This window comes from Chelonia mydas, chromosome 7 (genome assembly GCF_015237465.2).
Source record: "Chelonia mydas isolate rCheMyd1 chromosome 7, rCheMyd1.pri.v2, whole genome shotgun sequence".
NCBI lineage: Eukaryota > Metazoa > Chordata > Testudines > Cheloniidae > Chelonia > Chelonia mydas.
Genome location: NC_057853.1, coordinates 121999466 through 122014306, shown reverse-complemented (window position 1 = coordinate 122014306; position 14841 = coordinate 121999466). Strand labels below are relative to the sequence as shown.

Here is a 14841-nt window from a genome sequence, read left to right as displayed (position 1 = left end):
CGCCGCGGAGAGCACCCCTGCAGGGAGAGGTGGGGCTGGGGCAGCTCCCCCCACAGCCAGCACCCCCCTGGGCTCCCCACAGCGCCCCCTGCAGGGAGAGGCCAGGCTGCAGTAGGCAGCCAGCAGGACAGGCGGGTTTGGTTCATTTTCTGTCTCTCCACAGACGCCTGGAGCTGAACGGGATCAGATCTGTCCCCCCTGGGGCCTTCTCACCCTACAAGAAGCTGCGGCGGATGTAAGTGCCCCGAGCCTGACCCTGGGCGTGCCCAGAACTGCCCCCATGCCCTCTGCCCCATTGCCCCCAGCGCCTGCCCCGCGTCCCTGCTGCCGCGTCTGGAGTCTCAGCCCGTGAGGAGCCCAAGGGGCACTGGTCCTGTCCTGGGTGCCCTGTGGTCTCTCAGCTCCGCACCCAGGGGAGGCAGGGCGGGGCCCCCGGCACTGGGCCCCTCTGCCCCAGGCTCACGCAGCAGGTCCCAGTGGGGCTTAGGGCGCCTGTGGGGCGAAACCAGCCCTCCCAGCCGCCAACAGCAATTCCGGGCCCCAGGGCAGAACAGTCCATGGGCCCCTAGAAGGGGCCACCTGACATCGGGCGGGGCTGCAGCCGTGCTGGCTGGTGCCTGGAGCCGGCCCTGGCTGGCTGCGCTGCTGGGCGCGCTCTTCCGGCACGGCCAGGGCTTCCACGTGCCCGCCCGGCTGCCCGCGCCGGCAGGAGTGCCAGGACAGCGGTCCCCCCCGGCCCCCGAACCTGCAGGAGGTTTCTAGCCGGTAAGGGGTACTGGGAAGACGTGGGGCCACCAGACGGCCCCATGGCAGCAGCTCCAACACCCACCCACGGAGCCCCACCAGAGGACGTGGCTGGGGGGCAGGGCTGTGCCTCTGGGGCCATTCATTCTTAACAGCACAATCCCTATGCTAACAAACTTAAAGGAAGGCTTCCTTAGCATGTGCACAGCTGTTTTACCTTGGTCAGGGCCAAGTCAAAGGCACAGGGGCTGGGAAAGGCAGGCTGGCAGAAGCTTAGTTTGGACAAAAGGGAGGCACTGATAGTGTGTTACCGGCAAGTGGGGTGGCTGTCCCCCCTAGCCTTCTGTCATTCAATGTGGGGGGCTGCTGGACCCTCAATGACACCTGGAGGTACAGGTGGCCCCAGGGGCCCAAAGCATCATTTTACACCTGCCTCTGTTAAATTGTAGACAGGTAACGGGAGTGTCAGAGGGGACGGGGAGAGCGTGGGGGCCTGGGGCTTGGCGGGGTCACATGGAGGGTCACGTGCCCCCCCTTGTGTCCCTCCCATGAGTGCAGTACTGGCAAGAAATTATTTCTACTTGCACCACTGGCCGCCGGTACCACCCCGCACGCCTAGGAGCCCTGTGGCCCGCCGGGCAATTTAAAACGGCCCCACTGCCGAGTTCTCTCGAATGTTTCCCACCTGTGTGTGGAATGAATTTTGTTACATGCCCCAATATGGAGGTGAGGTGGGACACGACCCTGTGTGATGCATCACCTCCGTATTCGTGCACATAACAAAATCCATGTGGTGGGGGTGCGGCCGAGGGGTTTGGGGTGCGGGAGGGGGCTCAGGGCCAGGGCAGAGGGTTGGGTGCAGGGGATGAGGGCTCCAGCTGGGGGTGCGGGCTCTGGGGTGGAGCCAGGGATGAGGGGTTTGGGGTGCAGGCTGCCCTAGGGCTACAGCAGGAGAGAAGACACCCCCCCCCAGCTCTCTCTCCCCGCAGCAGGGCTGCGGCTGGGTTCGGGCCTGGGGAGGGGCACCCCCACCACACCAGAGTTCGGGTACCCCAGCTGCGTCCAGGCCGGGCCGGGCTAGGTGGGGTCTGGGGGAGGGGTACCCGAGCCGCGGCAGGTCCCTGGGTGGATTCCCTGAGCACCTGCACGGTGGTAACTAGGCTGTTGCATGGCCGTGCCGCTTCCAGGGACCTCCCCGGGCCCTTTTACATCGCCCAGGCCCCTGGGCAATTCCCCCTTTGCCCCCATCGCTGGCCTGCCAGCCCTAAGGACCGGGACTCGCAACCGGCCAGCTCACAAGAGCAACAGCTGAAGCTTCTGCCTCCTGACCCACCCCCAGCCCCACTCCTGCGATCCCATCCGCCAGCCCATCACCCTCCCCTCAGGGCACCTGCCACGGCCCCGTAACCCCTGTCATCCCTGCAGCGCCCGTGGGGGAGAGACCCATCTCCTGCCCCTCTGCCCCAGGGCGGCCAGCCACCCCACAGCCTTGTCCCTGCCCGCCCGGCGGAGGGCGACTGGGCAAAGACCTGGCCCCTCCATGGGGTGCTGTGGGGAGCAGTGGGATTCTGGCCAGCCCTGGGGGAGACGCTCCCTGGGCCCCCCAGGGCTGCAGCTGGGCGGGGCTGGTGTGGCAGAGGGGGGCTGGGGAGGGAAGACAACGCTGGGCCTTTCCCCCTTTGCCTTGCAGAGACCTGAGCAACAACCAGATCTCGGAGATCGCACGTGACGCCTTCCAGGGGCTGCGCTCGCTGAACTCCCTGTGAGTCCCCGGCTCCCCGGGCCACCCCCGGCCAAGGGCTTCGCCACGTCCAGAGCCCCGGGAGTCACGACCTCCAGCCTCACTGATCGTCACACGGTCCCTGGGAGCTGCTACGGAGCCACGCTGCCCTGGGCCCCCGCCGCGCCCCCAACGCCCCTCACTCCCGACCCCCAGCCCTGGGCCCCCACCACGCCCCCAATGCCCCTCACTCCCGACCCACAGCCCCCAGCCCTGGGCCCCCGCCGTGCCCCCAACGCCCCTCACTCCCGACCCGCGGCCCCCAGCCCTGGGCCCCCGCCGCGCCCCCAACGCCCCTCACTCCCGACCCGCAGCCCCCAACCCTGGGCCCCCACCGCGCCCCCAACGCCCCTCACTCGCGACCCGCAGCCCCCAGCCCTGGGCCCCCGCCGTGCCGCCAAGGCCCCTCTCTCCCAACCCGCGGCCCCCGGCCCTGGGCCCCCACCGCGCCCCCAATGCCCCCACTCCCGACCCGCGGCCCCCAGCCCTGGGCCCCCGCCGCGCCCCCAACGCCCCTCACTCCCGACCCGCAGCCCCCAGCCCTGGGCCCCCGCCGCGCCCCCAACGCCCCTCACTCCCGACCCGCAGCCCCCAACCCTGGGCCCCCGCCGCTCCGCCAACGCCCCTCTCTCCCGACCCGCAGCCCCCAACCCTGGGCCCCCGCCGCTCCGCCAACGCCCCTCACTCCCGACCCGCGGCCCCCAGCCCTGGGCCCCCGCCGCGCCCCCAACGCCCCTCACTCCCGACCCCCAGCCCTGGGCCCCCACCACGCCCCCAATGCCCCTCACTCCCGACCCACAGCCCCCAGCCCTGGGCCCCCGCCGTGCCCCCAACGCCCCTCACTCGCGACCCGCAGCCCCCAGCCCTGGGCCCCCGCCGTGCCGCCAAGGCCCCTCTCTCCCAACCCGCGGCCCCCGGCCCTGGGCCCCCACCGCGCCCCCAATGCCCCCACTCCCGACCCGCGGCCCCCAGCCCTGGGCCCCCACCGCGCCCCCAACGCCCCTCGCTCCCGACCCACGGCCCCTCGGCTGAGGCTAGCCCGTCGCACTGGGAGGTGGGTCTGGATTGGAGGCGGAGGTAAGATCCCTGGCCAGGACCAAGGCTGGGGGCCCCAGCAGCGTGGGGTGGCCCGTGCTGGGGGTCAGCAAAGCTGGGGGCTGCGGGGCTCCTGGCTGGGGTCCTGTGGGGATCCCGGTTCGCGGGGCCGGGGGCTCAGGCCGATGCCCACGTGCGAGCGACGGGCTCTGTCTTTTCCAGTGTGCTGTATGGGAACAAGATCGCAGACCTGCCCAGGGGCGTCTTCGGGGGACTCCACGCGCTGCAGCTGCTGTAAGGACGCGGCGGCTCGGGCAGGGGCTGGGTCTGCCCGGCTCTGCTCTCGGGAGCCCGGAGTGCCAGCCCCGGTGTCTGCGGTGCCCCCCCGGGCTGGCCCCGGCTGGGCCCAGGGCAGGGCCGGCCTGCGTCTCTGTCTGACGTCTCCCTGCCCCCCCAGGCTCATCAACGCCAACAAGATCAGCTGCCTCCGTGCTGACACCTTCGGGGACCTGCAGAGCCTCTCGCTGCTCTCGCTGTATGACAACAAGCTGCAGTGCCTGGCCAAGGGCACCTTCGCCCCCCTGCGGGCCATCCAGACGCTGTGAGTGCCAGGCAGCGCCCGCCCCGCCAGCCACAGCTCCCGGGCTCGGGGGGTGCCTGCCCCCCTGCGAGGCCCACGTGGGGCAGGCTCTGGTCCAGGAGGTGCAGCCTGGGGGGTGGGCAAAGGGGCCTTCACGCCCTCGGATCCTGGGCTCCCCCGGGGCTGAGAGGGGGATAAAACCCTGGACCCGGGTAAGTCAGCGGCACCTGGGGGGTCCCAGCACCACGTGCTGCAGGCCCCCCAGCAGGGCTTGGTGGGGCAGCATGGAGGGCTAGCTGGGGCTGGGGGTCATGAGCTGCTCTGCAGGCCCCGGGCAGCGCAAAGGGGCCAGGCCGGGGGTTGCTGTGATTTGCCCACAGAGTCCCTAGAGCCCTGTTGGGGTTGGCGCTCCCTGCCTGGGCCCAGCTGAGAGCCAGGGCCCTGCCCATGTGGGGCCGGCACCCCCCGCTCAGGGCCTGGCCAATAATGCTCAGCGCTGGGGCCCGCTTCACCCTCCTCCCCTCTGCGTCCCCCCGCCAGGCACCTGGCTCAGAACCCCTTCGTCTGCGACTGCCACCTGCGGTGGCTGGCGGATTTCCTGCGCGCCAACCCCATAGAGACCAGCGGTGCCCGCTGCGCCAGCCCGCGCCGCCTGGCCAACAAGCGCATCGGCCAGATCAAGGGCAAGAAGTTTCGCTGCTCAGGTGCGTCCCTCCCCTCTGCCCGGGGCCCTCCCTGCCCCCTGCCGCCGCGGGACCCGGGGCTGGGGCACGCAGGCACTTAGTCGGGGAGCTGCTGTTAGACCGGGGAAGGCAGCCGGGGTCCCTCCAGGATCTTGGCCCCGTCGGTGAAGGGAGCGAGGGGCCGGTGCCCCCGGGTGCTGAGCAGGCAGAGGGGCGAGCTGGGGCATGGAGTCTCCATGCAGCCAAAGGGGGCGGGGAAGCTGGAGCCCAGGCTCCTGCTCCGCCAGCCCCGGGCCCTTCCCTGGGGAACCAGAGCGTCCGTCCTCCCCGCCGCTATCGCGGCCTTAACGGAGCCATGAGGTGCCGGGCGCCGCAGACACCACGTCACGCCCTGCCCTGCAAGGGAGGAGGGGAAACTGAGGCACGGAGATGGAGGGACTTGGCCAAGCTCAGCCGGTCGGTCAGTGGCAGAGCCGGGGCTCGAGCCCTGAGTGCCAGCCCACCAGAGCCTGTCTCACTGAGCGAACCGAGGGCGGGAAGGAGGAGATCTCGCCAGGCACCACTGGCTGTGCCCAGCTGTCCCCCTCCCCACGCGGGCCCCGGCGCCCGGCTGCCCCGCTGACGTGTTTGTGCCTTTCTCTCCGCAGCCAAGGAGCAGTACTTTATCCCAGGTAAGGACCGAGCAGAGGCCTGCGGGCGGGAGCCGGGGCTGAGGGGACGTGTCTGCCCAGGGACTGTCCATGGGCCTCTCTCGGAGGGGCTGTGGTTTGCCGTGTGACGTCCTGCAAGGTTCAGTCACTGGGTTCCCGGGTACCTGGGCTCTGAGTCGCTGGGTACGGTGCCCCGCAGGACGCGCATGGCCCGGCTCTCCGGCCCGGCACAGATATTGCCACCGGCTGCTGGCACCCTGGGGTCCGGCTCCAGAGGTGGGCGAATGGCCTTTTGCTAAGCAGTCAAAGGCCCTAACCCAGCCTGGCCCACGCCCCACACAGCCCCACACACTGGCACGGTGCTGGTGCAGGGGCTGGGATGGAGGCTGAATGAGAGAAGAAAACCAGCCATGGCCCCTCCCCACGCCTGGCTGCCGGGCACTGGCTGGGCTTCTAGCAGAGAGCAGCTGGGGACTGCAATCTCAACCCCCATGTGGGGCAGGAGTGGCCCTGAACCCCCCGGCCCGGGGGCTTGATCGCTGCAGGGAAATGGCATCTGCTCCTAAACCCCGGGGGAGCAGGAGGTGCAGCTCCATGCGCGGCAGGCTGCGCTGCCCCCTGCTGGCCTCGCTGCACTGGGGCAGGACTGGGGCAGGCCAGCCCCCCCCAGCCCAGTGCCCGCCCCCCTGGCCCCCCCAGGGCGGTGGCTGGCGTCCTGGCCTCCCCGGCGTGTCTCTCGTGGCAGGCACGGAGGATCAGCAGCTGAACCGCGAGTGCAGCAGCGACGTGAGCTGCCCCCCGAAGTGCCGCTGTGAGGCCAGCGTGGTGGAGTGCTCCAGCCTGAAACTCTCCAAGCTCCCGGAGCGCATCCCGCAGGCCACGGCAGAGCTGTAAGGGCCCCCGGCGGCTCCCCGCGCGCTGGGCGTCCTGCCCCGGGTCTGTCTGTCTGTCGCACACGCACTCGCCTTGCCGGAGCCCCCGCCCGGTCCAGGGGGCTGCATGCGTCACACCCGTGGGGGGGCTGGGGGCTTCCTTTATTCCTCCGGGGGGGCCGAGCCCTGCCTGGGCCTCATCGTCAGCTTCTTTGTTCTTCTCTTCCCCGCCTCCCCCACCCCCAGACGCCTGAACAGCAACGAGATCTCGGTCCTGGAGGCCACGGGGCTCTTCAAAAACCTCCCAAACCTGAAAAAAATGTGAGTGCGACCCCAGCGAGTCCTCGTGGCCACGGTGAGGGCATGGGAGACACCGCAGGCAGGGCCGGGGAACGGGGCACGGCCAACGGAAGGGGGAGGCCAACGCTGCATCGTTTACCTGTGGAACTCACTGACGCAAGATGTCACTGAGGCCACAAACTGAGCAGGAGTGGGCATTTCTGTGGCTAGTAAGAACAGCCAGAGTTACTGTAAACCTCCCATTCCAGGGCACAAGCCAGCCTCTCACGGACAGGGCCAGGAGGAACTGCCCCCGCCCCAGACCGGTTATTCTACTAGTGCCCCCTAGGGGGTGCCGTGCACCTTCTCTGCAGCAGCTGGTGCTGGCCCCTGCTGGACAGACGCCCCCAGCCTGCCCGTGTTCCCACGGCATGTAGGACTGGACGCCCCCAGGGGATAGAGGGGTGGGACCCAGCAGGTGATGGCCCGCAGTGCACAGGGGTGGCTCTCTGGGGGGGCTGCACCCCCCCATCCCCTACGTAGGCCCAGCCTGCCGCTCCCCTCTCTCTCCAGCAACCTGAGCAACAACAAGGTGACGGAGATCGAGGACGGGGCCTTCGAGGGGGCGGCGTCCGTCAGCGAGCTGCACCTGACGGCCAATCAGCTGGAGTCGGTGCGCGGCGGCATGTTCCGGGGCCTGGCGGGGCTGCGCACCCTGTGAGTGGAGCCGGGGCCAGATCTGGCTGGGGGGCTGGGGCGGCTGCGGGCGGGTTTCACTGGGTGCCTCGTGCCGCCCCAGTGCCTGCGTCCTCCCCCCGGTGCCGCACCCGCCCTCACGCTGCCTGCTCCTTAGATCGGGCCCCTGCAGCTGCCCCGGCAGGCGCGACCCAGACGGCTCTCCCCACTCGGGGCAGCCTCCCACTGCACCCCCTGCCCTGGCACAGAGCCTGAGCATTGCTGCTTCTGTCTGACTGCTGCCTGCCGCCCGCACTCACCCCGGCCCTGGGGACGAGCGGGAGACCCCCCACTCACCCCGGCCCTGGGGACGAGCGGGAGACCCCCCACTCACCCCGGCCCTGGGGACGAGCGGGAGACCCCCCCACTCACCCTGGCCCTGGGGACGAGAGGGAGACCCCCCACTCACCCCGGCGCTGTCGGGGCAGCAGGGTGCCCCGTGCCTGCTTCCTCCCTGCCGGGGCCGGGGGCGGGAGGGATGGGGAACAGCCGGGGAGTGGCACCCTCTGGCGCTGCCCCCGCTGCGCTGACGTGGGGCGTCTGTTTGCTGCTGGTCTGGGCCAGGCCCTTTGCTGCCTCCCCGGCCCCAGCTGGCCTGAGTCGCCGGGGCTGCTCCTGGGGGGTCCGTGCGCCCAGCGCCCCGTGCGCGAGGCGGTGCCCCGGCCCCGGGCAGGGCTGAGTCTCACTGCAGTGAGGGTTCGTGGGGGGCGAGGCGGGCAGCGGGCGGGTGCGGCTGGCGTGGCGACAGGGAGCCAGGCCGGGGCGCTGCTGGGGGGCCGTTAACCCTCCCTCCCTCCCTGCCAGGATGCTGCGAAACAACCGCATCAGCTGCATCCACAACGACAGCTTCACGGGGCTGCGCAGCGTCCGCCTGCTCTCGCTCTACGACAACCAGATCAGCACCATCGCGCCCGGCGCCTTCGACACGCTGCAGTCGCTCTCCACGCTGTGAGTCGGGGCGTCCCGCCGTCCCTGCCGCTCCCAGCCGGCTCAGCCCGGCCTGGGGACCCTTCCCTCCCTCTCCCTGCCTGCCTGACGGCCCCGCCACGCTGCCTCTGGGCTCTGGGGTGGGTGATGCTGGAACGATGGGGGAGCCCGCTGAGGTCACTCAATCGGGGTGAACTGCAAACAGACCGGGGCAGACAAACCCCACACGCTGGTGGATATTCCAACCCTGAGATTTCCCAAACCAGCCCAAACCAGCCTCTGCATCACCTCCCCGGGTACTCAGACGTCCACACGACACATTGCCCTTAAAGTGCCAGCCTCAGGCCCCCTTCCAGACATACCTGTCAGACACGAGGATGGTTACTGAACATGTTATCTCATCCTAGAAAAAAAAAGATTCTCCAACCCCAAAGGATCCGCCACACTCCCAGGTCCAATGATAACTTAGATCGTACCCAAAATACAGGCTAGAGCCAATTCTTGTTAACTAAACTAACGTTTATTTAAAAAGAAAAGAGAGAGAGTTGCCTGAAAGATCAATATACAGGCAGACTTGAGTTCAGTTCTTGAGGTCCAGGTACATGGCAGAGATGGTGAGTGTGTAGTGGCCAAAAGTCCTTTTAGAAATAGTCCACAGGTTACAGTCCAATGTCCATATTCAGGGTGACTCCAGTCAGTGACTGGGGATCTCAATCCTCATGGCTCAGGGTTTCCCCTTCTTGAAACCCAAAGCAGATCTGAGATGAAGAAGGATCATGTCCCAAGGTTTTTATACATTTCCAGCAGCCTCTTGGCCCGAGAAGACAATCGGCTTCACTTTCCTTCTCCCAAACACCCTGGCAATTAGCACAGGGTCATTTATCCATTAACAGTTCAGACACAGGTTACCACAACCTTCAAAGAGGCACATAGACAACAATACTATGTCACTCAAGTGTCTTCCTAAATGTTAATCCTCCTTTTTCGATCTTTGAATCAAAGCCATAGCCATAGCCAAGCCTCGTTTGCTGACATCACAAGCCCTGAGCACACAGCTCCCCTTCTCTCTCACCATGCCGGCTGCATTTCCCAGCTCTCTCCATTTCCATCTCTTCCTAACCAGTCTTTCAAGTTCGGCCGGGGTCAGGTCAGTCTGGGAGTTCATTAACTCTTTCTGGCCCTGTCACCTTTCAATGAGATATTATATTACACTCATAACGTCAGAGATGCGCACGCCTGAGGCTTGGCCCAGGCCCCGCTGGCTCGAGAGCTGGGAGCCAGGGGGACTCCGGGTACCACGTTAGCCCCTCGCTCCCCTCTGCTGCGCAGGAACCTGCTGGCCAATCCCTTCGACTGTAACTGCCGGCTGGCCTGGCTGGGTGACTGGCTGCGGAGGAGGAAGATTGTGACGGGGAACCCGCGCTGCCAGAACCCCGACTTCCTGCGGCAGATCCCGCTCCAGGACGTGGCCTTCCCCGACTTCAGGTGTGAGGAAGGTAACTCACAGGCGCCATGGGGCTGAGCGGGGCGGCCGACGGTGGGTCACCCCGCAGCAGGTCCCCCGGCGGGTGCTTCCCGGCTGGCCACGTCGGGCCCCGCTGCCACCCCACGCCAGCCTCTCAGTCCTAGCCCCCAGCACCACGCCGTGCCCGGCCGGTCTCAGACTCAGAGTGGAGGCTGGCGCTGGGACGCTACCCAGGGCCCAGGCACGCGGGCCAGCAGGCGGGTGGCTGGGCCGGATTAACTCAGGCTGGGGAGTTATACCCGCCCCAAGGGCGTCAGGGACAGCATTATTTTGATTTTTAGCCTTGGTTTGGTTTCGATTAAGGGCACACGAGAGTGAGGAAAACCTGCCCTGTAGTGCCGGACCCCTGGACCCCCGTCTGCTCAGTTTCCCAGAGAGACGGTGAAGGGGTGACTTGATTACGGCCCACAGGTATCGCCACGGGGAGCGGGTCCTGGGCGGTGGGCTGCCGACCAGCTGAGGAAGGTCTAACGTGGCCCAGGGGCTGGAAGCTGGAGCGAGACTCCTGCAGGCTGGAAACCAGGCGTGGATCTGTGCCAGGGAGGGGAAGTAGCTGTTGGAACAAGTGACCCGAGGGCGGGCGGATTCTCCAGCATGGGATCTGCTTTTGGGGCACTTGGGGGGCAGGCCTTGGAGTGTAGGAATCTCTGCCCCCAGGACGGGGCGAGAGCCTGGATCTGGATGGGCCCGTTACTTGCTGTGCCCCCCGCCCCCCTTTGCAGGCCAGGAAGAGACGGGCTGCGTCCCACGGCCACAGTGCCCTCAGGAGTGCACCTGCCTGGACACGGTCGTTCGCTGCAGCAACAAACACCTCAAGTCCCTGCCCAAGGGGATCCCAAAGAACGTCACTGAGCTGTGAGTGTCCCAGGGCTCGGCCCAATTCCTCTCACCGCCCACCCCAGGCCCCGGCTCACGGGGCAGGGAGCCTGCGGGGCCAGGCCTGCTGGGCACAGGGAGAGCGGGACAGATTTCCCAGCAGGGGCTGGGAGGAGGGAGGGGGTGACAGTCACAGAACAGCCGGGCCCCCCTGCTGCAGCCGTTCCCCCCCGGAGGTCACGGTGACACCCTGCACGCTCAGGCCAGCTGATCCGCCCGGCAACGGGCCCAGAGCCGCGTGCATCGCACGCTGGTGTAAATCCAGAGGGACCCCACTGGCTTCAGTGGCATTTACCCCGGCAGCCCAAGAGCGGAGCCTGGCCATGGAGCGGGCGTCGATGGGGAGCTGGAGGTGTGAATTCCCGCCCCAGGAGAGGTGCCCAGGCCAGCACTGGCCCAGCCAGCGGGCTGACAACGGCAGTGTCGTGGGGAGGGGGGGGGGCTACCCCCGAGCCAGAGGGGATTCCCCCTCCGCCACAGTCTGCGAGAGCCCAGTCCCGTGAACGCTCCCTGGTGTCCTGGGGCACGGCTGGGCACGTCCAGGCACGGCCGCACGTGGGTGCTGCGGGAATGCCTGGGCCAGACGAAGCTGTTTGCGCTGCTCCAAGGAGGGGTCAGGGTAGCGCCACGTCATTCGGGCCCCGACCAGGTGTGTGACCCCCCGGCAGGAGACGGGGGGCTGGGGGGGCAGGAAACGCAGCTAATGGAGGCTGCACATTAAAGTCAGGGGGGGCATTAATTATTCACCCTCCCATTAGCTGTTCCTGCTCCTGTGACCCCCCCATGCCCCATAAATAAACAGGAGCAGAACAAATCCTCGTTAGCAATGGGGCGCCCCATGCGCCAGCTGGGACTCTGGGGCGGGGCCGTCTCTCGCCGGGTGTTCGCGCAGCTCCCGCTGCACTGGGGCTGTGACCTCGCCCGCTTCGTGCTGCGCCGTAGCGATGGGCCTTGCTCCCGGCGGGGGCTGCTGAACCGGCTCCAACGTCCTACGCGCCCGAAACGAAACACCCTGCCCCGCCCCTTCTGCGAGGCCCCGCCCCTTCTGTGAGGCCCCGCCCCTTCTGCAAGGCCCCACCCCTTCTGTGATGCCCCACCCCTTCTGCGAGGCCCCGCCCCTTCTGCGAGTCCCCGCCCCTTCTGTGATGCCCCGCCCCTTCTGCGAGGCCCCACCCCCTCCTCCCTCTGTTGCTCACTCTCCCCACCCTCATTTTCACTCACTCGCTCATTTTCACTGGGCTGGGGTGCGGGGCCGGGGGGGGAGGGCCCCGGCTGGGGGTGCAGACTCTGGGGTGGGGCCAGAAATGAGGGGTTCGGGGTGTGGGAGGGGCCTCTGGGGTGGGGCAGGCGGTTGGGATGCGGGAGGGGGTGAGGGCTCTGGCTGGGGCTGGGGATGAGGGGTTTGGAGTGCAGGAGGGGGCTCCGGGCTGGGGGTGGAGCCGAGGGGTTTGGAGTATGGGAGATGGGTCCAGGCTGAGGCCGGGGGTTGTGGTGTGGGAGGGGGTACGGGTTCTGGGCTGGAGCAGGAGGTTGGGGTGCAGGGGGGGAGGTAAGGGCTCCAGCTGGGGGTGCAGGCTCTGGTGTGGGGCCAGCGATGAGGGATTTGGGGTGCAGGAGGGGGCTCCGGGCTGGGGCTGAGGGGTTCCGAGGGCAGGAGGGGGATCAGGGCTGGGGCAGGGGGTTAGGGCCCGGGAGGGGGTTAGGGGTGCAGGCTCACCTCAGGCAGCTCCTGGAAGCAGCGACGTCCCCCCTCCGGCTCCTACACGCTGCCCTGCCCGAAGCGCCAGCTCTGCAGCTCCCATTGGCCGGGAACCACAAACACTTCCAGCCCACCTGGAGCCACACACACGTACACACTCCTGCACGCTCACACACGTGTGCCCCCCGTGGTCAGAGCGGGACCCTGATCCCCTGCGTGGCTCTGACAGTGCTCCCCTCAGCGTGGGGTCGGGGGGTCTCTGCACGGACGGACCCCAGGGCCGAACTGGGTACGGTTGGTGCTGCACCCCACACGTGAGCCCTGCCCCCTCACTGCCCGTGCACTGGCCTCCTGAGCCCAGCCCCGATCGGTGACGGGCCTTTGTTCTCGCCCGCAGTTACCTGGACGGCAATCAGTTCGCGCGGGTCCCTGGAGAGCTCTCCTCCTTCAGATCCCTGCAGCTGGTGTAAGTATCCCGGCCCGGCTCTGCTGCTGCGTGGGCCCCGGCGGCAGGGATCCCGCCGGCTGGGCTGGCTGAGACTCGAGCCGCGAAGGCCGGGCAGTGCGCGGGGTGGGGGCAGCGAGCCGCCCGGCGTCTGGGCGCTCGCTCAAGGCCGCGCAGCCTGGAAGCCGTGACAAAGCTGGGATCAGCCCTCGCGGGCTCCTGGCTCCAACCTGCCGCTTCTCTCGCTGCGGCGCGGAAGGTTTCTCAGCTGCTTTTCCCGAAGGGGGCCGGTGAGGGCAGGGACCGCGGGGGCCCGGCCAGGCGATGGCAGGGCGTGTGCTCTAGCAGGCCCAGCGTCTTCTGCCCATTCGCCCCCAAATTCACCCCCTCTGCCCTGTCCCCGTCCTGTCTTTTCCCTGCCCCCGTCCCAGTCCCACGTCCTGTTCCCCCGGCACCCTGGGGAAGGGCTGTGAGCCTGTTAGAAACGCAGAGACAGCCATGTCCGAAGTGCCCACCCACCGGGGCTCCGAGCTGCCGAGGACCTGGCTGGTCAGAGCACTGAGCCTGATGCTGCCCTTCGCTGTTCAGGGCACAGCCCAGCACTTCTGCAGAGCAGCCCCCAGCGCCTCCCATTAGCACCCAGAAAACCGGGCACGCACCTTAGTGGCCCCTTTAAGTGACTTGCCCAGCATCTCACAGGAAGTCTGTGGCAGAGGCAGGGACAGACTCCAGTTCTCCAGGGCAGCATTCAACTGGGTTAACCACGGGATCGTCCTCCCTCCTCCTGCAGTCCCCAGCTCGCTCGCTGCCCAGCCCGCGGCGCCAACGGACGAGGCAGGGCCCCAAGGCAGCAGCCTCCGTCGCTGCCCAGCCCTGAGCCAGCCCCGGAGCAGGCCCAGCCGGTGCGCTGGCAGAGGCGGGTGCTGAGGGAGAACAGCGCGCGCCCCTGTCGAGCGGAGACCATCCGTCCCGCGCACTGGGCGATGGTGGAATCACAGACCGAGGGGGCACCGGGGGCCAGGCACTAGCCCAGGGCTTGGGCATCTCTGTCTCCGTCCCCTGCGCTGTGACCAGGAACGGGACCGGGCTGACTTGGGCCCCAGAGGGGATTGTGGGCAGAGGGCGGGCAGAGGATGAATGGGGTACCAGCCGCGGAGCGCTCCGGTGCTGCAGGATTGGGGCCGTGCTAGTCCTGGAGAGAAAATTCATCTCTCCATGGAGGTGAACAAAGGTAGCGCAGGCTCTGTTCTGGCGCTTCCTATCGGCCGAGCGCTCGGCTCTGCAACTTCCCTATTGTTCTTTTCACCCAGTTTTTAGCCCTGCCAGACCCAGTCTCCTACCCCCCAACAGCCCCCGTGCTCTAGGGCCAGGCTCACCAGTCTCCTTACCCCAATCTACTCCTGGGCCGACCGTGTCTGTTTCTCCAGCCTCATTCTCAGAAAGGGCTGCGCTGGTTTGGCTGAAACTTTCCCTGAAAATTCAGCCTGAGGCAGCCCCTGGGGAGGAAAGTTTCAGCCCCCCTGGTTGACATTTGGGAAAGTTATAAACAGTTGAAAATTAGGGCTTATATGGGGACGTGTCAGGGAACCTTCCTGGTAGGTGGGTGCTCCCAGTCCCTTGTCTGAGAAAAAACAACTCCCTTCTCTTTGGAGAAACTAGGAGTGACCCCCTTTCTCCATCGCAGACCCCAACACCCCCCAGGCCCTGGGGTGAGCTTCTCAGCCATAGAGTCTTTTGGTCCTTCTGCCCCGCACATCGCAGGCTCCAGAGCCTCGCCCACCCGCTCCTGTGCTAGACCCAGACCTCCGGCTGAGTCACTGACATCCTCAAATCATGGTTTAAAGACTTCAAGTTACAGAGAATCCACCATTGACACTAGTTTAAACCTGAAGGCAACTTCCCCCCCCCCCCACCCCCCAGGGTCTCTGCCAGTCTGTCCTTCCCCACCCCCATATGGCGACCAGACCCTGAGCAGGTGGGCGAGACCCATCAGCCAGACACGTGGGAAAGA

The 14841-nt window shown here is 67.4% G+C and overlaps 1 protein-coding gene across 1 annotated transcript in view; it reads left to right on the top strand.

Annotated features, from left to right (window-relative positions):
- Positions 1-14841, top strand: part of SLIT1 (slit guidance ligand 1) — a 139175-nt gene that overhangs the window by 99974 nt on the left and 24360 nt on the right. The window contains exons 10-22 of the mRNA XM_037905500.2: positions 164-235; positions 2435-2506; positions 3782-3853; positions 4017-4160; positions 4680-4843; positions 5470-5493; positions 6218-6362; positions 6591-6665; positions 7197-7340; positions 8163-8306; positions 9615-9781; positions 10533-10665; positions 12783-12851. Of these exons, the coding sequence (XP_037761428.2) occupies positions 164-235; positions 2435-2506; positions 3782-3853; positions 4017-4160; positions 4680-4843; positions 5470-5493; positions 6218-6362; positions 6591-6665; positions 7197-7340; positions 8163-8306; positions 9615-9781; positions 10533-10665; positions 12783-12851 (1425 nt within the window). The remainder of the gene's footprint in view (positions 1-163; positions 236-2434; positions 2507-3781; positions 3854-4016; positions 4161-4679; positions 4844-5469; positions 5494-6217; positions 6363-6590; positions 6666-7196; positions 7341-8162; positions 8307-9614; positions 9782-10532; positions 10666-12782; positions 12852-14841) is intronic.